General features: G+C 36.1%; 1 protein-coding gene across 1 annotated transcript in view; it reads left to right on the forward strand.

The window, feature by feature from the left end:
• LOC136857933 (E3 ubiquitin-protein ligase SHPRH) overlaps window positions 1-25,274 on the forward strand; it is a 396,601-nt gene that overhangs the window by 66,928 nt on the left and 304,399 nt on the right. Inside the window, exon 3 of the mRNA XM_067137032.2 lies at window positions 5,023-5,223. Coding sequence (XP_066993133.2) covers window positions 5,023-5,223 — 201 coding nt within the window. The remainder of the gene's footprint in view (window positions 1-5,022; window positions 5,224-25,274) is intronic.

Here is a 25,274-nt window from a genome sequence, read left to right on the forward strand (position 1 = left end):
AGGTATAAGTACCAACATAGTTGGGGATGTGTGGGATCTGGTAAATGCAGCACGGGTGCAGTTTAAGGAAGCAGAGGTCGTTTTCAGTGGAATACTGTGTAGGAGGGATACTGACTGGAAGGTGATTGGGTATTTAAATGAGACTATGGAGTGGGTATGTGGGAAACTGGGAGTGAGATTTCTAGATCCTAATGGGTGGATAGGAGATAGGTATCTGCGCTCAGATGGCCTTCACTTAAACCGCAGTGGTACATATAAGTTAGGAAATTTGTTTAGAAGAGTTATAGGGAGGTACATTCAGAGAAACAGAGTGGCTTAGGGAGTGGTGATAAGGGTACAGGGAACTGAAAGTCAAGTAGGGATGACATAAAAATGTTAGTGTTCAACTGTAGAAGTATTGTAAAGAAAAGGATAGAATTAAGTAATTTAATAGATATATACTTACCTGATATTGTAATTGGAGTTGAATCATGACTGAGAAATGATATAATGGATGCAGAAATATTCTCACGTAATTAGAGTGTGTATCGTACAGATAGGATAGGAATGGTGGTAGGGTGAAAGAAGAATTTGTAAGCTACAAAAAAGTTAAAGATGAGAAACATGAAATTCTAGGTGTAAGGCTCATTTCTAAAGATAATAGGCAACTTGATGTCTTTGGAGTGTACAGACTGGGAAAGGGTCGCGCTGACGCTGATTCAGAATTATTCGATAAGATAATCAGCTATGTGGGAAACGATATAGAAAGGAACGTGATAGTAGCGGGTGATCTTAATTTACCAAATATCAGTTGGGAAGGTAATGCGAACGACAGGAAGCATGACTAACAAATGGCAATTAAGTTAATATGGGAAGGGCAGCTGATTCAGAAAGTGATCAAACCAACTAGAAGGAAGAATATTCTGGATGTGGTGCTGGTAAAACCAGATGAGCTCTATAGAGAAACCAAAGTAATAGATGGTATTAGTGATCACGAAGCTGTTTTTGACATAGTTAAAAATAAATGTGAAAGAAAGGAAGGTATTAAAATTAGGACTTTTAGGCAGTACCATATAGGTGATAAAACAGGCATGAGGGAGTTTTAAAAAAGTAACTGTGATCGGTGGGAAACGGTAAATAAAAATCTAAACAGATGAGTTTAAAGCAATTGTTGAGGAATGTGAAAATAGGTTTGTACCTTTAAAGGTGGTAAGGAATGGTAAAGATCCACAATATATTACAACAGAAATGAAATGGCATATGGCTTTTAGTGCCGGGAGTGTCCGAGGACATGTTCGGCTCGCCAGGTGCAGGTCTTTCGATTTGACTCCCGTAATTATAACTGAGAAGTAAAGAGACTAAGGAGGAGGTGCAGGTTGGACAGAAATAGAGTTAGAAATGGCTGTGTAAATAAGGAGAAATTGAAGGAACTTACTAGGAAATTGAATCTAGCAAAGAAGTCAGCTAAGGATAACATGATGGCAAGCATAATGGGCGGTCATTCAAATTTTAGTGCAAAATGGAAGATTATGTATGGGTACTTTAAGGCAGAAACCGGTTCTAAGAAGGGCATTCCAGGAATCATTAATGAACAAGGGGAGTGTGTATGCTAGGATCTTCAAAAGTCAGAAGTATTCAGTCAGCAGTAAGTAAAGATTGTTGGTTACAAGGATAATGTCTGGATAGGGAGGTGACTAATACTGAAGAAGTATTAAAATTTTCCTTGGATAACAATGAGATGTACAGTCAGATACAAAAGTTGATAACTAGAAAAGCAGCTGGAATTGATAAGATTTCTGGATATATATTAAAGACTTGCCTTTGCTGGCAAGATGTAGTGTTTACAGTGCGCTATGTCTTCTGGTATGGGCTAGAATAAAATTGTTACTTTCATTGACCTGTCTCAGTCTCTTCCGTGGCTTTGACAATATGAAAGTGGCTGAGGTATGAGTGACGCTAGTAATGCCATTCCTTATGCAGCCAGTCCCTGCTATGAATGGTGTGAAAATGTCGCTCATAGGGTCGGTTGGTGCAGGCATTTCAGTGGGCTTGGCAGACTGATGTGCAGTGGCAACTTCTGGCTCGGTGAGGAAAGCAACGGGAAACTACCTCACTCCTCATTTCCCTAGTACGCCTCTTCAGTGACACCTAGGCCATCTATGACAGCTAACGGTGAACCTGTTGAGGATCCAACCAGCCTTTGGGCTGAATACCCAACATACAACATACATACATTAAAGACAATGGGTTGGGCTATAGTATCATATCTGAAGTACTTATTTGATTATTGTTTGCGTGAACGAGCTATACCAAATGAATGGAGAGTTGCTATAGTAGCCCCTGTGTATAAAGAAAAGGGTACTAGACATAAAGCTGAAAATTACAGGCCAGTCAGTTTGACATGCATTGCATGTTAGCTTTGGGAAAGCATTCTTTCTGATTATATTAGACGTGTTTGCAAAATTAATAACTGGTTTGATAGAAGGCAGTTTGGGTTTAGGAAAGATTATTCCACTAAAGCTCAACTTGTAGGATTCCAGCAGGATATAGCAGATATCATGGATTTAGGAGGTCATTTGGACTGTATCGCGATTGACCTATCTAAGGCATTTGATAGGGTAGATCATGGGAGACTACTGGCAAATATGAGTGCAGTTGGACTTGACAAAAGAGTGACTGAATGGGTGGCTAAGATTCTAGAAAATAGAACTCAAAGAATTAGAGTAGGCGAAGCTTTATCTGTCCCTGTAATAATTTAGAGGGGAATTCCTCAAGGCAGTATTATTGGAGTTTTATGTTTTCTTGTATGTATCAATGATATGTCTAAAGAAGTCGAATCAGAGATAAGGCTTTTTGCAGATGATGATATTCTGTACAGAGTAATAAATAAGTTACAAGATTGTGACCAAATGACCCCGATTATGTTGTGAGATGGACAGTAGGCGATGGCATCATGATAAACGGGGTTAAAGGTCACGTTGTGAGTTTCACAAATGGGAAAAGTCCTCTCAGTTTTAATTACTGCGTTGATTAGGATCATTGTAAGTACCTAAGTGTTAATATAAAGAAAGATCTTCATTGGGGTAATCACATAAATATGAACATAAATAAAGGGTACAGATCTCTGCACATGGTTCTGAGGGTATTTAGAGAGGTTTAAAGGAGGGGGCATTAAGTCTCTGGTAAGACCCCAAACTAGAGTATGGTTCCAGCATATGGGACCCTCACCGGGATTACTTGATTCAAGAACTGGTAAAAATCCAAAGAAAAGCAGTTAGATTTGTTCTGGGTGATTTCCGCTAAAAGAATAGGGATACAAAAATGTTGCAAAGTTTGGGCTGGAAGGACTTGGGAGAAAGGAGACGAGCTGCTCGTCTAAGTAGTATGTAAAACTAAGAAACAATGTTAGGTTTTGGTCCACCCAGTCAACACACATCATAGAAAATACAAGGTCTGGAAAGAAAGAGGTATAAAAATTAATGGGTTTAAAACCCTCTGATATCTAAGAGATTCTGTCACGAATATATGACGTAAAAACTTACCATCATTTTGGATGAAACTTCCTATAGCTGGTTTACTTCTGAGCCTCGCTCCGACTTGCTTCTCGCCATGCTACTGTGCGTGTTATAGTTGTATTTTCCTTTGCCCAGCGGAACTTGGCTAGTGGCGGTAGGGGGGGAACAGTGCTATTAGTGGGGGAAGGTGAAATAGCTCGGCCTAAAGTAGGAGCGTGAGGGCAGGAAGTTTGTATTAGAGGAGGTGACTTCAAATTTTAATTTTTCGTGATGATAGAAGCGATGGTAATTGTTCATATAACGGATTTTTGTTCTCTAGTATGTCATTCAAATTTTTGTTTGTGTATTACTCTGATCCAAACCTATATAAATGTTTTCGTAATTGGTCATCAGGTTCCCTTTGCTCACTTTTTTAAAATGGTTAAGTCTTTATATATGTCAGTATATTGGTGGCCAGTACCCCCCATATGGACACTCATTGCAGAATAATTCTTGTGTTTATTGGCATTGACGTGTTCGAGATATCTAGTTTGGAAACTCTTACCTGTTTGCCTCAGGTACGTGACGAAGCATTAATTGCACTGAAGTTTGTAGATTCCTGAATCCAAGAAATCCTCTTTATTGTAACTAACACTATTATGGTTATAAAATATATGACTTTCATTGTCACATATGATGAAGTTCGTAAATTGTACTAAGTAGTATGTTCCGAGCTCAGTGGAGAGATGGCGTGGAATTAGATCAGTAGATGAATAAGTTTGAGTGGTGTCTTTAAAAGTAGAAAAGATCACAATATGAAGATAAAGCTGGAATTCAAAGGGACAAATTGGGGCAAATATTCGTTTATAGGAAGGGGAGTCGGGGATTGGAATAACTTACCAAGTGAGATGTTCAATAAATTTCCAATTTCTTTGCAATCATTTAAGAAAAGGCTAGGAAAACAACAGATAAGGAATCTGCCACCTGGGCCACTGCCCTAAATGCAGATCAGTAATGATTGATTGATTGATTGATTGATTGATTGATTGATTGATTGATTGATTGATGACAGTACAGTGGTGCATCTTGTGGCATGTATACAAAACAAGGGTAGTTTTGTTCATTCCTAGAATTTTAACAGTGGTGCTCAGGTGTCTTGCAACAAATAAACTGTTCGAAATGAATTATTCAACAGCTCCTGAAAAATCTTTTACAATAAACATTCATAAAAATCAGAAATTAACAACATTTGTTCATATTTTAAAATCAATAAACCACTAATTATATTTATTTTCTTAACATGTTTTTTTATTTTCCGTGCTTGCACCCACTCTGGGCCTTTGCCCAGTCTGCCCATTTAAAGCCAAGGGTCTGTTTAACTGCTTTGTTACAACTTATTGTAACAAACAAGTGACAGTGAAAAATATAAGTAATTTCTTCTTGTGCCATGTATCTTTTTACTTTGTGATGTATTAGTATTCCATCACTAGTTTGTCTTGAAAGTTTTTTCTCTTGAAGTGTTTCTGTATCAGTGACATTGTTTTTGCAGATGTTGATGATGTTGGTCCTACAGAAAGCAAGCATGATATAGAAGATCTTTATCGTGTAATTAAGTCTTATCATGAAATGGACGATATACATTGCACTGCTGAGATTCAACATCCCAGTCTAATCCCAGAGTTGCGTCCTTATCAACTCCATGCAGTCCAGTGGATGTTACAACGGGAATCCAATCCTACATGTGAAACAAGTAAGGATTTTCTATGACTGCTTGTTTGTTGTTTGTTTGAAATTGTACTTCTCAGTGTAAGTCGTGTCTCAGTGACATTGTTTTTGCAGATATTGATAATGTTGGTCTCGCAGAACTTCAGTTGATGAATTTCATCTTATTCCAATAACTGTGTTGGCAGAATATCCAATTGTCAAGTGAAAAGGTCCACCTATTCAACACTTTTGATATCACACATTAATTATGCATTATTTTTATAGAATGTATGTTTCATCTCCTACAGGAGACATCTTCAGTTCCTTGAAAAACTTAACTTGAAATCACAAAGATGACAGTCACATTAAGAACATGTAAAATAATTATTTGCAGGTATAGTTTTTTAAAGTGGACTGATTCCAGAGAATAGTCCACCCAAGTAGGGAAAAAAGTAAAGTTTAAAATAAAACTCAATAATGTGTTTTTATGATTAGATAAAACATGAAATTTTATTAATTTTTGATATGTATTCATTTATTGATGTCTTTCAGTTTTCATTTGTGTGGTAAATTGAACCTTTAAATACAGTCTAAATTCATTTGATATTTCTCAATGGTTTTAGGAATTACCAGTACTGTTTATTATGATGAAAAGGTATCAAAATAATTATGGTAAATATTAATTCTAATGCTCTTTCTCTTCATAGTAAAGTATTTATTTAGGTTATTAACAATTTATATAAGGTGTGATAAGGCGATGATTTATTGCTGCAGGCCATATAAACACGTGGGTAAAAAGGTATAAAAGTTCCTGTAGACGAAAAGTGCTTGGCTCAATTTGAATAACATTTTGTATGCAAAGCCAGTACTTTACACCCTTTCAAGCTGCTATACCATTCATTTTAAATTTCAAATGGATTCATGTTTTTGTTGTTGTTTGAGTCATCAGTCCATAGACTGGTTTGATGCAGCTCTTCATGCCACCCTATCCTGTGCTAACCTTTTCATTTCTAAATACGTAACTGCTGCATCCTACATCTGCTCTAATGTGTTTATCACATTCATACCTTGGTCTACCCCTGCTGTTCTTACCCCCTATACTTCCCTCAAAAACCAACTGCACAAGTCCTGGGTGTCTTAAGATGTGTCCTAACATTCTGTCTCTTCTTCTCATCAAATTTAGCCAAATCGATCTCCTCTCACCAATTTGATTCAGTATCTCTTCATTCTTGATTCAATATATCCATCTCACCTTCAGCATTCTTCTATAACACCACATTTCAAAAGCTTCTATTCTCTTTCTTTCTGAGCGAGTTATTGCCCATGTTTCACTTCCATATAATGCCACGCTCCAAACGAGTCTTCAAAAACATTTTTCTAATTCCTATATCAATATTCAAAGTGAACAAATTTTTCTTAAGAAAGGCCTTCCTTGCTTGTGCTAGCCGGCATTTTATGTCCTCCTTATTTCTGCCATCATTAGTTATTTTACTACCCAAGTAACAATATTCATCCACTTCCGTTAAGAATTCAGTTCCTAATCTAATATTTCCTGCATCACCTGACTTCGTATGCCTGCACTCCATTACTTTTGTTTTGGACTTATTTATTTTCATCTTGTACTCCTCACCCAAGACTCCGTCCATGCCATTCAGCAACTTCTCCAGATCTTCTGCAGTCTCAGATAAAATAGTATCATCGGAAAATCTCAGGGTTTTGAGTTCCTCTGTGATTACCTTTCCAAATTCTTCTTTGATTTCCTTTACTGCCTGTTCTATACAAACATTGAAAAGGAGTGGGGACCAACTGCAGCCTTGCCTCACCCCTTTCTGGATTGCTGCTTCTTTTTCATACCCTTTGATTCTTCATTGCACACTGATTTTTATATAGATTGTAGATAATTTTTCTTTCTCAGTACCTGATCCCGATCACCTTCAGAATCTCAAATACCTTGGTCCAATCACCATTATCAAATGCCTTTTCTAGATCTACGAACGCCATGTATGTGGGCTTGCCCTTCTTAATTCAATCCTCTAAGATCAGACGTAAAGTCAGGATTGCTTCCACGTGTTCGTACATTTCTTCTGAAGCCTTGCTTCCACGTGTTAGTACATTTCTTCTGAAGCCAAATTTATCTTCACCCAACTCAGTTTCAACTTGTCTTTCCATTCTTCTGTAAATAATACGTGTTAGAATTTTGGAGGTGTGAGATACTAAACTAATGGTGCGGTAGTTTTCACACTTGTCAACGCTGGCTTTCTTGGGAATAGGTGAAACATTCTGCCGAAAATCGGATGGCAATTCTCCTGTTTCATAAATCTTGCACACCAAGTGGAATAACCTTGCCATGCTGGTTTCTCCTAAAGCAGCCAGTAATTCAGAGGAAATGCTATCAGTTTTAGGTGCTTTGCTCCTATTTTGGTCTCTCAAAACTCTGTTGAATTCTGACCTCAAAGTTGGGTCACCCATTTCATCAGCATCAACAGGCTCTTCTTGTACCAGAACCATATCATCTACGTCCTTACCTTGATACAACTCTTGGATATGTTCCTGCCATCTTTCTGCCTTGTCTTGCTTCCATAGAAGTGGTTTTCCATCTGAACTCTTAATATTCATACACCTACTTTTCCTTTCTCCAAAGGTTTCCTTGATTTTCCTGTATAAAGCATCTACCTTTCCTAGGACCATACAACTTTCACCATCCTTGCACTACTCCTTCAGGCATTCTTCCTTAGCTGCCCTGCACTTCCTATCCACTTCATTCTTTAATCGTCTGTATTCTTTTCTGTCCTCTTTATTTTTTGCATTCTTGTATTTTTGTCGTTCATGTATCAGGTCTAGTATCTCTTGAGTTATCCATTGATTCGTAGTTGATCTGTCCTTTCTTCCTACCATTTATTCAGCAGGCCTGCTGACCTCATTCTTCATGACTGTCCATTCTTCTTCTACTGTGTTTCCTTCAGCCTTTCCATTTAGTCCTTGTGCAACATGTTCCTTAAAGCAATCCTTCTCACTCTTTTCATTCAACTTGTCTAGATCCCATCTCACTGGATTCCTTCCATTCTTTCAACTTTAGATGGCATTTCATGACCAACAAGTTATGATCAGAGTCCACGTCTGCTCCTGGGAAAGTTTTGCAATCCAACACCTGGTTTCTGAATCTCTGCCTAATCATAATGAAGTCTATTTGATACCTTCTAGTGTTTCCAGGTCTTGTCCATGTGTACAGCCGTCGTTTGTGGTGTTTGAACCAAGTATTAGAAAGGGCTAAAATGTGATTGGTGCAGAATTCAACCAGCTGACTTCCTCTTTCGTTCCTCTGTCCCAATCCGAATTCTCCTACTGCATTACCTTCTTTTCCTTGGCCTACCACTCCATTCCAGTCTCACATCACAATTAGATTCTCGCCACCTTTTACATACTGTATTAAATCTTCTATCTCTTCATATATTCTTTTGATTTTCACATCATCTGCTGAACTAGTAGGCATATAGACCTACACTATTGTAGTGGGCATTGGTTTGGTGTCTGTCTTGACAACAATAATCCTCTCACTATGCTGGTCGTAGTAGCTTACCCGCTGCCCTATTTTCTTATTCATTATTAAACCAACTCCTGCATTTCCCCTGTTTGATTTTGTGTTGATAACCTGTAGCTGCCTGATGAAAAATCCTGCTCTTCCTGCCAACGTACTTCACTTATACCAACTACATCTAACTTTAGACTATCCATCTCCCTTTTCAGATTCTCTAACCTACCACAATGATTCAAACTTCTAATATTCCATGCTCTGACTCGTAAAATGTTAGTATCCATCTTCCTTATGATGATCCCCCCTCTCATGTAGTCCCCACCCGGAGATCCAAATGGGGGACTATTTTACCTCCGGGATATTTTACTTGGGAGGAAGCCATCATCAGTACAATGGATTCATATGAATCTGATAGTAAAATACGTTGCGTTTTTAAACGTTCTCGCGAGCAGGCAACCGGGGAGTTTCCCGTATTTTAGAATAACTTTGTTGCTTATTCACAAGGAACATTGTTAACGGTATCACGAGAAGAAAAAGAATTATGAAGATTTTAAAAGAAAGGAAAGGCTTGCAAGTAGAAGAAGGAAGATGACAGTACTGGGAATTGAACCCGGGTTTCTGAAGATGGCAGCCAGCACCGCTGTTACTCTGTGGAAGTGGACTAAGGTCAATAATCATCTATCATGAACATGTATTTACATTACATTTTGATGTTCCAGTGATGCTAAAATCTCTGTCATTAGGCAGATATGAACGGTCAGATTCTAGGAATTTTTGATTAATAGTTTTAAACTGGGAATAATGTTTGTTTGTTTATTTATTTATTTATTTATTTATTCATTCATTCATTTATTCATTTATTCATTTATTTATTTATTTATTTATTCATTTATTTATTTATTTGTTTGTTTGTTTATTTGTTTGTTTATTCATTCATTTATTCATTTATTCATTTATTTATTTATTTATTTATTCATTTATTTATTTATTTGTTTGTTTGTTTATTTGTTTGTTTATTTATTTATTTATTTATTTATTTATTTATTTATTTATTTATTTATTTATTTATTTATTTATTTATTTATTTATTTATTTATTTATTTATTTATTTATTTATTTATTTATTTATTTATTTATTTATTTATTTATTTATTTATTTATTTATTTATTTATTTATTTATTTATTTATTTATTTATTTATTTATTTATTTATTTATTTATTTATTTATTTATTTATTTATTTATTTATTTATTTATTTATTTATTTATTTATTTATTTATTTATTTATTTATTTATTTATTTATTTATTTATTTATTTATTTATTTATTTATTTATTTATTTATTTATTTATTTATTTATTTATTTATTTATTTATTTATTTATTTATTTATTTATTTATTTATTTATTTATTTATTTATTTATTTATTTATTTATTTATTTATTTATTTATTTATTTATTTATTTATTTATTTATTTATTTATTTATTTATTTATTTATTTATTTATTTATTTATTTATTTATTTATTTATTTATTTATTTATTTATTTATTTATTTATTTATTTATTTATTTATTTATTTATTTATTTATTTATTTATTTATTTATTTATTTATTTATTTATTTATTTATTTATTTATTTATTTATTTATTTATTTATTTATTTATTTATTTATTTATTTATTTATTTATTTATTTATTTATTTATTTATTTATTTATTTATTTATTTATTTATTTATTTATTTATTTATTTATTTATTTATTTATTTATTTATTTATTTATTTATTTATTTATTTATTTATTTCAGTGTACAACAGATCATTGCTCCAATGACAGTAGACTAATACTGTATCGAGAAATATCTCTATAAATTGTGACATTTGAACAGTTTTATATTTTGATCACTTCTTTGTTCAAAACAAGAAATTCTGAAAATGAAAAATCAAAAACAGTGTCTGTGCCTTTTAATATCAAGTTGTTAAATGCTCCGCACATTCTCCACATTGGGGAATTTTTATGGTAGAGAGTTTTGCTTCGATTACAATAGAAAATTTGCCATAGACATAATCTAGATATTTTCACATTAAAATTTAACTACACAGTTCAAAAAAAATTATAGGAACATGGTTTTGAACGTATGCCATGCTCCACACAATACCTTACACCCAGGTATATTACCAACTAAACCTTTATTCTTTATCATTGAAGTATACAAAGAACATGGATGGATTCACGTTCATTTTCAGAACACAAACGGAAATGTCCAAATAGGGACGAAAACAAAGTGATAACAGTCCTCCAGGGTGGATTTTTATCACAGTTGGAGAGCTTCAGTATGGTGTATGTCCTCCACGAGTATTTATCACAGCTTGGCACCCATGTGGCATGCTCCGTATAAGTCGATCGAGGTTACGCTGCGGTATCGGGTCCCATTCTTCAATGAGAGCTTGTTCGAGGTCATGGAGAGTCTGTGGTGGAGCAGTGCGCCCATGAACACTTCTGTCAAGCCTATCCCACACATGCTCGATGGGATTAAGGTCAGGACTCACAGACGCCATTCCATCTCTTGACTGTCCAGTTCTCACAAGACAGCTCTGTCGATGCGCGCTACATGAGCCCTAGCATTGTTGTGCGTGAGTACGAATTCAGGGCCAACACCGAAGCTTATTTTTGGAAAACCACAGACTGACACTTGGCAGAAATATGACGGACTTAATGCTTCAATTACAGTAAACTTTGACAACACTATTAAGCAAAAGTTTGCCGATGAAGTAAACTTGCACCAAGCAAAGGCAGAGAAAGCAACATCATTAATGCATGAAGTGGCACAAGCAACTCAAGAACCTTCAAAGAGCGTTAATGAATGCTCATCATGTATGGACATGCAGCAGGCAGTGTTTGTACCAAGGCTCATACATGCACAAATGTTTTAGTCCAGACAACTATTGTGCTACGATTTCTGCATGCATGATGCTACAAATAACAACTCGTATATGTGTCTTTGGTATGAAGGGGCTGGTGGGAAGGGTGGAAGTAATATTGCTTTATGCCTTTTAAAAGTAATTACTTCAGGTCACTTACTAATTTGGGCGGATAACTGTGCTACATAAAAGAAAAAATATATAATTTTAATGACAGTGATTTATTTAAAAGTGGTATGTTGATTCAATTGAACTAGAGTTTCTTGTGTCTGAGCATAGTTTCATGACTTGCGACAGAGACTTTGGCTTGATAAAAAAAAAAAAAAAAAAAAAGCGGGCTTCACGACAGTGGTACCTGATGATATTAATAAGTTGATTGCATCATCAAAGGCTTCAAATCCTTTTATTCCGATTCAAATGAAAGAAGAGGACTTTTTCTTCAATTTTGCGGCTCCAGCAGATGAGTTCATCAACACAAAGAAGTTTAACATAACCAAACTTTCATTCATTTGTGTAAACTGCTATAATCCATTAGTGGTGTTTGTAAGAATAGTTTACTGAGGGAGTTGGCCATGCAGTTAAGGTCGCGCAGCTGTTAGCTTGCATTCAGGAGATAGTCGGTTCGAATCCCACTATCAGTAGCCCTGAAGATGGTTTTCTGTGGTTTCCTGTTTTCACACCAGGTAAATGCTGGGGATGTGCAATAATTAAGGCCACAGCTGCTTTCTTCCCACTCCTAGCTGTTTCCTGTCCCATCGTCGCCATAAGACCTATCTGTGTGACGTAAAGCCAATTATTTAAAAAAAAAAGTTGTTTATAGTGAACTGAGTGAGCCTGCCGAAATACACATTATTAAACAAGGCAAAAGCCATCTATCCTTCCATTGCTGTTAGGACTTCCAGGACTAAGGATGACATAAGACATAAATAAAGAGAGAAAAAAAAAGAGGACGTTATAGCAATGATCACCTTTTTGCCCAATGTTAATCACAGAAAGTTTTATTCCGAATTGTGTGGGCACAAAATGGAACTTTAAAGTAGAGCCAGTGGTTGAGGACTAGAAAGGGATTTCTTCATACAAAGAGAGTTAAACTTTAGATTAGAACAGGTGTAAACATGTAATATGTACAGTATTTTAAATGCAGTGTGATTATCAAAGTGAGTGTCCATAATATTGTATGTTTTCTAATGTTCAGGCATTATCCATATAGTAGTAAACCATGTAAGTGCCAAATTCTGCCAGAAATAGATTTTTCTTTAATACTGAACAATTTTGTGTTTGGCATTTACATGGTTTTCCATTTAAACCCCTCAATTTATCAAGAGGAATGTTTGATAAATTTCCAGATTCTTTGAAAACTTTTAAGAAACAAGTGACAGGGAATCTGCCACCAGGGCGACCCCCTAAATGCAGATCATTCATTGATTGATTGATTGATTGATCGTTCGATCTTCTGATAACAGTGGGTAGACTTTTTTGTTACTCTCAAATTCACATTTTCATTACTTAATACAAGATCCAATGTTCTGCCAAATTCATTTTGAACATAATTACATAAATATCAATTGTACAAAGACATAACATTTGCGAGGGTAGTACATTAGTGCCTCCTTGCAGTGGATCACAACCAGGATCACTGATTGGTGAATTAAAATCTCTAATAATAATGATATTACTGTATAGTACTGTAAATCTTTAACACTTTCACATATACAATAAAATGCATAATATTATTCAATTTTAGAATTTGGAGGGAAGTATACTGCAATAAAATAATGTACTCTATAATCTAAGTACAACTTAATAGAACCAACTCAACCTCATCAACTCTTACTTCTAATTTACTAACTGTTATATTTTTATCTACAGCAGTCAAAACCCCTCCACCGAGTTTATTCATATGATCTTGCCAAAAGTTATTACATCTAACATTAACTGTGTTCACTGTTATACACAATGCTTGACAACCTAGTCTCGGTGTGTACCAGAATGTTGGGTTCTGCTGCAAGAATACTCGTACAGAGATTACTTAGTTTCGTATTAAGCCCCCCCTTACATTTTGATGGTAAACAGATACACGTTTTTCTACCGTGTTTGTTGTTAACAGCAATACATCAGTGTCATTTCGATTTTAAAAAATATCAAATTGATCAGTATCTTTCTTTCTCTGACCTGATATTTCCAGTTTTATCTACCCATAAGTAAGCAAAATTCGTCTCCTTTATTCAATTTTTGTGCTTTTTCAAATACAAATTTTCTGTTTGTGGTCAAACGTTGATTTATATAAATAGGCATTCCTGCCATAAAACCTATAATATTAACATTACGATTTCTGTTAATTTTGCATCTGTTATAAATCATGTCTTTATCAGTATGCCTCACAAATTTAACAATTATGCTGGGGGCATTCTGGTTATTTCCTATCTTTGGGCAATCACAAATATCTATCATTTCATTAATTACATTGAGGCATAACACCTTACCAATCCTTTTTACTATTTCATATGTATCCTCATTAGTTACTTCTGGAACACATACAATCTCAACAGTATTCCTCCTCCCATACTGCTCGAGATCATCTAAGTCAGAATTTAGTTCTGACAATTCTCTTTTCAGAGAAGCATTTTCAAAAGTCTTCTGTTGATTGGAAACAAGTTTTTAAATGTTCATGAATAAATTTGTACTTTCATTCAGGTTTCTCATGGGCTAGATTCAGTAATTTACTCAGCTCGTCCCTATCAATTTTATTTGATTTCTTAATCACCTTAAGTTCATTATCAATAGATAGCTAAAGTTTATAATCTCATTTATAGTTGGCATTTCCTCAATTTGGCCAGAAGATGGAGGAGTTTCTGAATTTAAACTTGTATGCCGATTTTTGAAGCACTTTCTGCAGCGCCTCTTACTAACTGATGAGCAGAGAAACCTAATATCATCTTCTTTCAGCTGTGCACAATTACTGTGAAACGAATTATTGCAGTCACAAAACTACTATTACATATCACATGACTTAGAGAAAGCAAGGGGTTTGCCATAAGAACTTGGCCTTCTGTGGCATTACCTTTGTTGTATAGCATATAAGATGCCTAGTATCAAACATGGACAATAGCCATTTTGTTTATTTTACAGTAGAGCCACATTTTTGTTTCCGTATGTTAACCTCGCATTACGAATGTGAACATTTTTGTATGCCATTTTGCCAGCCCCTTGAACAAGAAAACCATAGCTGACACTTTTGAATTTCATTCTAAAGCAATGTAAAACACACTAATGCTTTCACGGCCCGTATTTATAGACATGATAGGAAATAACCAGAATGCCCCCAGCATAATTGTTAAATTTGTGAGGCATACTGATAAAGACATGATTTATAACAGATGCAAAATTAACAGAAATCGTAATGTTAATATTATAGGTTTTATGACAGGAATGCCTATTTATATAAATCAACGTTTCGCAGAAAACTGTGCTCTGCGTCCTCAGAATAAATCTCGACTGTTCACGAGAAAGGCTTCTTAAACAATGACACTTTGAATTTAGGAACATTATAATAGAAGTGGAAATGGTACGTTCACTCACCACCAGACGACCCCCAGGACGTGGCACAACGCTAGCGTTCGAAGCGGAAGCTGACTGCACCATCACAATCAGACTAAGCGGTTCACATATCGTGTTTGCGTAGATGGTATGTCCTAAGGAGTCGTCTGGTTTCTTTCTTACTAGAACATCCAAGAAAGGAAGGCATCCGTCCGACTCCATCTCCATAGTGAATTTTATTGACGGATGTTGCTGATTTAGAACAGAACAGAATAGAACATCTCTTTATTGCCCACCCTAGTATACACCATCGGCTTACAGGCAATAAAGACAGCGAAACACACAGAAACAAAAAAATAAACAAAAATATCTACTATATATCTCTTAAAACTACTTAACTACATACTCTAACTAATTAGTGGCGCCCGCACAGGTGGAATACCAGACCATGCACTGCACCACCCTTCACTAGAACTATTGAGCTGCCTCTAACATGGGAGGACCTCCTAACCTCATGTTAGGGGCACCCCCTACAGCAACTCTAATGTGCTAACTCTTTATTCTGCTACCTACAACTAACTAACAGAAAAAGAAAAAAGAGACAACTGGCTGAGCGGTGTATCACCCTGGAAGGAGAGAGCCCGCCCCGCCCGTGATACCACTATCAGCCACACCCCGTGGGTCAGATGTCTTCCCCACCTACATCTCGTTGGCAGTGTGCTTCCCTCCCATTCTTTGCGTGGCGAATCACAGAGGCAGATACCAGTCTATCATGCGACCCGTCACGCTCTTATCTACTGTCCCACCTATTAATTCGAGTCGTCTTGCATACACATCGCTTGCTCCCATCTTTGAATCTCCTGTTCCTCCATGTGCGGACATGCTTATTCTTTTCACCTTGGGATTGGTTTGTCACACTCCACCCTTCCACCTCTTATACACCCCCCCCCCCCTCCTTTTCCAAATCTTTCCATCTCTCTTTCTCACTTACCCTGTTCATTTACCTTATAGTAACTTATCCACTATAGTTTACACACTGCTTGCTTATTTTCAACACTATGTCCTAGAGTTAATATTTTAAACACTTTTAACAACACCGAACTTGTCAACAGTTTTACAGTTCCCTTAATTCTCACAGATCTTTCATCATATTTATGTCTCTTAGTCTAAAATAACCCACTAACTAATTGCACATTTCATTACGTTACCAATTTCAATACACCTGTTCATCTACCTTATTGTAACTTATCCACTGTAGTTTACATACTGCTTGCTTATTTCTATCCACTATGTCCTAGAGTTAATATTTAAACACGTTAAACACACCAAACTCTCCAACAGTTCTACAGTTTCCTTATTCCTCACACTTCTTTCAATTTATTTACGTCTCTTAGTCAAAAAAAAAAAAAAAAAAAAAAAAAAAAAAAAAAAAAAAAAAAAAAAAAAAAAAAAAAAAACGCTCACTAATTGCACATTTCTTTACATTCAATTTTTGTACCATCTCTTTACAGGTCCTCTCTCAACTTACCTTCATCTATCTAATTTCTTTATAACAAGGTTATCCTACCTCACCTTTATCCAGCAATTACCTACTCATCACTTATTAGAATCTTTTACTAATCTTTACAGGCTTCTTCTATTGTGTCTAGATTATCTATCATATAACACATTTATTAACTCATCCTCGTCCCTATCTAGCTATTCCAACTAATTTCTTAATACTGCACCCTTCCACCAATCATTATGTCATAAATCTTCTAAATGATGGGGGTTAGTTGCGTAAGTCTTATACGGTGGTTGGAAGTTGTACCATTACATTACAGTTGAGATGGTCATTAACATGGAGATGTAGCGGATAAAATGGCGCGGAGCAGCTTCAAGTGGCGTAAATATATATAAAGTGTATCCATGTGGCATGTTGATCATAATTAGAACCTGGATATATAGACCGGCGAGAAAGAAAAGAGTTTCTTAGATAGAACAACTATGGTCCTTAAAAAATAATTGAATTCATTTTATTCTTAACTTCTTTGAAAGAGAAAACCGCATTAGAAAGAGAGCGATTTTTCTCTGCGAACTAAGAAAAATATAATTAACGCGTGAGAGAAAGCAGAGACATAATAAACGTTCAGACGAAGGATTTAGCTATTTACATCTGCGAAAATAATTCAAGACGAAAGGAAAACATATACACTTCATTTCAAAATACTGAAGTAAAGAAAGACTATGGACCAGTGATACATTGAAGAGGAAAGGGCCAGTAGCACCATAATAAGTGGCCGTATACTATCAAAACTGCAGAAATAACATTCAGAAGCATGAATTAACATTCATTAGGCGATATATTTGACGGAACACAAGCCTATTTGGAAATATATATAAATTTAGAGCACTATCTTTGAGTATTAAGAAATGCCAATAGATATCCATACGTCTTAGAAAGTTTAGAATGAAAGAAGTTGATATGTGTTCTGACCGATTAATGTTGTCTTCTTATTGCATGGACACTGGAATCATGATGAAGCACGCTTAAACTGATGGAGGAAGACTGCTCGAAATGCTTTAGCTCAAGCCAGGCTGCCTAGACTGATGCCCAGCTGTGACGTAATCCAGGACCAAGGCTGATTGCTCAGAGATGTCATAGGAAGCGAGCGGGAACCAGCAGCTGACCAGTCGACACGAGATAAGTAATAAGTTTCAAGGTTGCCATTCCAGAGTTATTTGTAGTTATTGAAATATAATAGTAGGAGTGCAGAAGTGCCTACAAATAAATTGTATGTGCCAATAAGTGAATACCATTGCTAGATTACAAGAAATTAACCGCAAGCATGTGCCGATTTGAGTAATAGTTATACTGTGCTCGTAAGATGATTTTAGGTTATTGTAAACAGAAATGGAATGTTAATATCAATGTTTATGTGCCAATCTACTCGGAAAGATCATTTAGCGTTGAGCCAGGCGAGGTTAAGAAGAGAGTCTGTGAATTACAGAGTAAAACCTGGGTATTGCAAAGACCAGATCAGCAGACATGGCCATTATGATTGTGTTATAAGAAGAAATTGATTAAATATTGGGAATTCGCCGTTAATAAGGAGATTTTGAAGTCAATGGACTAGTAATCCGTAACAAAGAGGTTGTTAAGAAGAAATTAGATGAGAATTTTTATATGCAGATGAGTCGGGAAGAAGAGATACATGAGAATTATGTAATAATAATAGTGTTAGGAAATATTAATTGTTCCTTGTATAAGCAATGGTTGGAAGATGTTATTACGGATTTCTGTGTTAGTTACGGTTATGGTCTGGTAAATAATACTGCAAGCAGCGAAGTTAGGTCATGCTCGTATGAATATAAAGGTACAGTCCAGGTGATAAATGGTCGATTGGTAGTATTTATATCAGAGATTATGCTAGGTTAACTGAATCTCACATACGTTACGGAGTAAATATAGGAATATGAAGGAACATCGCCTTACAGAACAAATGTTTCACAATGTGAATGTAGATTGGTAAATCGAATTATAATATAATATTGGCACAGCGGTAAATGATATAAGAGTTTATTTTAATTGCAGCAGCACGTAAATATGTAATCGTACAGCACGACTTTCATAGTTTGAACTGAATGGTTACTCTAGTTATGGCACTTCTTGATAAAATATTTGATTTCTTCTGGTACGTACGGAGGAATACGATAATAATATATTTGGTATTAGTATAGACAAATTATTTAAAGTGCGATGACATTTTGAAACCATTCTTAGAAAACTTTTGTTTATCTCATGTCACGAAAAGGTTACTACAAAAATCCAAACAAACCAAACATGAAGAAATACTATTCCCTCCTGAAATAAAGATTCAATCCTCATTTGCCCCATGAAATATTTATAAAATGATGAACTGTGATGATACAACAAGATAACGACAAGTACTGAATTGAAAGATTTCAATTTCAATTATGTTAATGGAGATAATTTACATTTTCATGATAATAATATGTAATGTAACTGCATTTTCTTTTCTCTACTGCCCTTAATTCGACTTTTATTTTATTTGATACCGTATTAGCATGCTAATAAATTAGATAGAGGATAATTTCTGCGTTTTGTTTTCTTTCTGAAAATAGGTTATAATACGTAGTCATAAGGTAGCGTAAGTGCTAATAGTATTTATTTATGACAAGATATGAGTGATGTCATGGATAATTGCTTGGTTTTGGGGGGTTGAATGATTAATTGCGGATATCTTTACTCTTCAACGGAACCTGCAATCACATTATTATATTTTGAGGATTAAGTTGACATATTTTTACCCTGAGAAATTAGCTGGAACATATACTTCTACACCCTTTCACCAATCATTATGTCATAAATCTTCCAAATGACGGGCGTTAGTTGCTTAAGTCTTATACGGTATACTATTATAATCACATAATTCTCATGTATCGCTTCTTCCCGACTCATCCGCATATAAAAATTCTCATCTAATTTCTTCTTAACAACCTCTTTGTTACGGATTACTAGTCCATCGACTTCAAAATCTCCTTATTAACGGCGAATTTCCAATATTTAATCAATTTCTTCTTATAACACAATCATAATGGCCATGTCTGCTGATCTGGTCTTTGCAATATCCCGGTTTTACTCTGTAAATCACAGACTCTCTTCTTAACCTCGCCTGGCTCAACGCTAAACGATCTTTCCGAGTAGATTGGCACATAAACATTGATATTAACATTCCGTTTCTGTTCACAATAACCTAAAATCATCTTACGAGCACGGTATAACTATTACTCAAATTGGCACATGCTTGCGGTTAAATTCTTAAAATCTAGCACTGGTATTCACTTATTGGCACATATAATTTATTTGTAGGCACTTCTGCACTCCTACTATTATATTTCAACAACTACAAATAACTTTGGAATGGCAACCTTGAAACTTATTACTTATCTCGTGTCGACTGGTCAGCTGCTGGTTCCCGCTCGCTTCCTATGACATCTCTGAGCAATCAGCCTTGGTCCTGGATTACGTCACAGCTGGGCATCAGTCTAGGCAGCCTGGCTTGAGCTAAAGCATCTCGAGCAGTCTTCCTCCATCAGTTTAAGCGTGCTTCATCATGATTCCAGTGTCCATGCAATAAGAAGACAACATTAATCGGGCAGAACACATATCAACTTCTTTCATTCTAAACTTTCTAAGACGTATGGATATCTATTGGCATTTCTTAATACTCAAAGATAGTGCTCTAAATTTATATATATTTCCAAATAGGCTTGTGTTCCGTCAAATATATCGCCTAATGAATGTTAATTCATGCTTCTGAATGTTATTTCTGCAGTTTTGATAGTATACGGCCACTTATTATGGTGCTACTATCCCTTTCCTCTTCAATGTTTCACTGGTCTGTAGCCTTTCTTTACTTCAGTATTTTGAAATGAAGTGTATACGTTTTCCTTTCATCTTGAATTATTTTCGCAGATGTAAATAGCTAAATCCTTCGTCTGAACATTTATTATGTCTCGGGTTTCTCTCATGCGTTAATTATATTATTCTTAGCTCGCAGTGAAAAATTGCTATCTTGTTAATGCGGTTTTCTCTTTCAAAGTAGTTAAGAATAGAATGAATTCAATTATTTTTTAAGGACCATAGTTGTTCTATCTAAAAAACTCTTTTCTTTCTCGCCGGTCTATATATCCATGATCAACATGCCACATGGATACACTTTATACAGTGAAACTCTGTTAAGAAGTTTTTCAAGGGACTGCAAAAAAAAAAAACTTCTTAAGCAGGAAACTTCTTAAAAGGGTTAATGCCCAAAAACTTATTCTGTACTTTGAAATACATGTGAAACACACAGCCAACAGATTTCCTTGTTTGTGAACAATACCGAAATAGGCCGATATATAAGAGCTGCTTACAGAAAGCCACAATATAAAAATTCGATTATCATGACAATATTTTTAGAGATAAAGTAAAATAATTGAACATACCATATTATAAATATATTTGATAAGAGAAGGGAACATATTAAGTTATATAAAAACGTTGCAAGGTTTGATTATTTTAGCAGGCAGAACCATGTCCTTCCACACTTCCCTTTCCTCCGAACTTACACTCTCTGCTTCGCAACAAATTGTTTTGTAAATGAAAACCAAAAACCCCATGGCACTACAGCCCTTGAAGGGCCTTGGCCTACCAAACGACCGCTGCTCAGCTCGAAGGCCTGCAGATTACGAGGTGTCGTGTGGTCAACACGACGAATCCTCTCGGCCGTTATTCTTGGCTTTCTAGACCCGGGCCGCTATCTCACCGTCAGATAGCTTCTCAATTCTAATCACGTAGGCTGAGTGGACCTCGAACCAGTCCCAGGTCCAGGTAAAAATCCCAGACCTGGCCGGGAATCGAACCCGGGGCCTCCGTGTAAGAGGCAGGCACGCTACCCCTACACCACGGGGCCGACTTTGTAAACGATGCCGGCTCGATTTTTAAAGCGTTCCAGCCACCCGCTCGACGCGGTAAAAGGTACACTTAATTTGCATGAGGCTTTCTTCTGCACAACAGTCCCACTGAAAGGTATGTTTAAACTTCGCTACTGTTTAAACCATATTAGCAAAACATGTTCTATTTCATCGTACTTTTCAGATTTAACTTCCTTAGAATTTGCTGAAGTATTTCCTGCAGAAGCAGAGATCTCTTCTTTCTTCGCTATAATACCGTTCAAAGTAGACGGCGGCATCCCCAGCTCCTTTGCCAAAGCAACACGAGAAAGTGTAGATGACGCCACTTTGCTTATAATCTCCACTTTGTCTTTTATTGTTAGTGCCATTCGCTTGATCTCTTTCCTCTGAGTTGCGCACATTTTCACTTACAAAAAAGCTTGTACGTTGATATTACAAGTACAACTAACTTCACCGACTCCTATTCATACTAATTACGACGCTACACTATGCTTGGCAATCCGTAGCTTAGGCTTACAAGAAGCAAACACAAGACATGTACTACAGTTTGTTAGCATGTGCTTTCTATCTTCCTCACACCCCTGACACCTGCTTCAAGGATAACGGCAGCAAATGGGAAATCTAGCAACTTACTCTTGGAGATTCAAATCAAAAATCAAAATCCCTTTATTTGCAAATGAGGTGTCTACCTCGGTGGCAAATGGTACACTAAAATACATTATTGTCAAGCACTAGATATTAAATTAACAAGAGAAGAAAATTTTCCTATAATACAATATTATACAATTTACGCTAACAATGTTTTCTATTAAACACACAGCTCATCCTTAATAAATTTATATTGTTTACAAAATTCTGCTTATAATATCTCCTGTACTACTTACAAATATAGGCAACTGATATACAGTATGTGGAATTACTTCAAATGATACTATACAACTGGTATAACATTAATATTTACATTGCATTTATTTACTTACTATTTTTTTTACCCATTCTGGATCCTAAGTAGCATAACGACCTGCTGCGTCGTAACCAGAGCCCCTTTTGCCACCACTTTTCAGAGTTCCTGAAGGGCCTTCACAGCTACCGTAGCGGTCCCAGGGCCCTCGAAGTCCCCACTGTACTTCACCCCTACAGGCAGTCCCCTACTTTGGCTGTCCAAACTCCTTAGACCAGGGGATGGAATTAATTTATTCACACACATTTTTTATTTACAATAACCTGCACTGGTCGAATGCCCTCTAACACTTCATTTATTTTCTCTATTCCTGTTTATTCTCTTCTTGAATATCTGTACAGATTTTGGAAAAGGATCAAACACTACCCCTGGTAAACTGTTCCACTCCTTCACACCCTTACCAATGAATGAAAATTTACCCCAATCGCTTCTGCTAAAATTCCTTCTAATTTTATATTTGTGGTCAGTCCTGCCGATATAATTATTTTCCAACTGAAGCCTCTCACGGATATATCCCCATGCTTCTTCTCCTGTATAGGCTCTATATAATCCTATAAGTCTAGTTTTCTCCCTTCTCTTACTTAAAGTTTCCCACCCAAGTTCCTTTAACATTTCTGATACACTACTCTTTCTCCTGAAATCCCCTGTTACAAATCTTGCTGCTTTCCTCTGCACACTCTCTATTTCTTTTATTACGTATTCTTGGTGAGGATCCCAAACACTGTTTGCATATTCCAATAATGGACGAACCATACTCAAGTAACTTTTTTCTTTTAATTCTTTGTTGCATCCTTTAAGTAGCCTCATTATGACATGTAATGATCTGTATGCTTTCCCAACAATGTCATCAATATGACCCTTCCAGTGCAAATTACTTTCAAATCTCGCACCTAAGTATTTGCACTTGCCATCTTTTGGGATAACTACCTCATCCAAAGTATATTCAAATTCAGTTTTAAAGCTCCTGTTTGTAAAAGTTGTAACAGTTGATTTGCCTCCATTAACCTTCATATTATTTTCTTCAATCCATTGTTGGATACTTTCAAGGTCCCTTTGTAATTCTGAACCATCCTCAATGTTGTTTATTTCCCTATAAACAATTATGTCGCCTGCATACAATCTTATTTTTGATGTTATATTGTTTCCTAAATCATTTGCGTATATTAAGAAAAGTAACGGTCCAATTATACTACCCTGTGCAATTCCCTTCCAAACTTTCTCTTCCTGAGATACATTATTTCCTACTTTGACTTTCTGAACCCTTGAATTTAGAAATGTTTTTATCCAACGTGTAACCCTTACGTCCAATCCTATTCTCTCCAATTTCTTTAATAATATTCCATGTTCCACTCTATCAAAGGCTTTGGAAAGATCTATGGCTATGCAGTCTAACTGACCTTCTGAATCCAACTGATCTGATATGTCCTGCTGAAATCCCACCAGTTGTGCCTCACAAGAAAATTTCTTTCTAAATCCATACTGGCTCCTCATGAACCATTCCTACTGGTTGTCACGGCAACGGGCGTAGTTTCTGGCTGTTTCACAAGTACCGCATGGTCAAGCCAGTATTGAGCTTATTTTCCCGCTTCAATCCTCTTCATGCTATAGGTAATGAAGAAAAGAAACACAGGTTCGAAGTTGCAGAAATTAGTGCATGGAAATGTATCTGGGGTATTACATGTGAGAGATAAAGGCGCAGTAGCAACGCTATCACATCTAAACGTAAACAGTTTCTTTCCCCTCGAGAATTTTATTTCATGTCTCCTCATCCTTGTGCTAAGTTCTAATAATGCGATGTAATAATTACGAGTGACACGATAATACAATGTTTAGCTCGTATACAGGTAAATATAAAATAACTTCCAATTTTATGCCAACACGTGGTATTGCAATGCCTATGTCTGCCTCCCTCAACACCCAGTGTGCTAACAACATTCGTTCAACTTCGTAAATGATCGGGATCTTTCGGCCGGCTGTTTGGCGGCATGTTTATCAGCTGGCTGCTGGCAAATCGGCTGTGTCTTGCATAGAGTCGCGAAGTTGTTTTAATTCACCTCACTAATAATAGACATGGAAAATCTTATCAGTTTAGTTCAAAAACGTAATTTCCTCTACGGCAAGGCCCATAAGTATTATTGCAACAACATAAGACAGAATGCCTGGAAGGAAATAAGCAAGGGAATGAAAAATCAGACAGGTTAGAATATTCAGTTTTGTGGTAGGTTAACAGTAATGTTGTGGACAAATGCATTTTACGGTTTTTAATTAATGTTTAGGCCACCTCGATTAATGACTTCACCCTGTCGCGGCCCGCAAATTACTGCATTAAAGTTTTATCAAATCAAGCATTGTGTACTTTATGTTTCTTACGTAGAATCCCGTTCGATTTTATTCCGCTGGATGGAACGGTGGAGTGGAAATTTTGACTGATGGGTTTGATTCGATTCCACAAGTCGAGAGTGAGCATCTGCTGTCTGTGTTGTCATAGCGTGACATCATATGGCCGTGGCAGGCCCGCACATGTTCCGTGACACCAGACACACACCGCGAGCGCGCGAACGGTCTAACACAGGGTGCAACTTGCGCGGAGACTGGAGGGTTCTAACCACGGGCTGCTTTGAGCGGACGTTTTCTATCTCAAGGGGCTCTAAAATCTGAACTGTTTAAGCGGGAAATATATTTAC

This window comes from Anabrus simplex, chromosome 1 (assembly GCF_040414725.1).
Source record: "Anabrus simplex isolate iqAnaSimp1 chromosome 1, ASM4041472v1, whole genome shotgun sequence".
NCBI classification, from domain to species: Eukaryota; Metazoa; Arthropoda; class Insecta; order Orthoptera; family Tettigoniidae; genus Anabrus; species Anabrus simplex.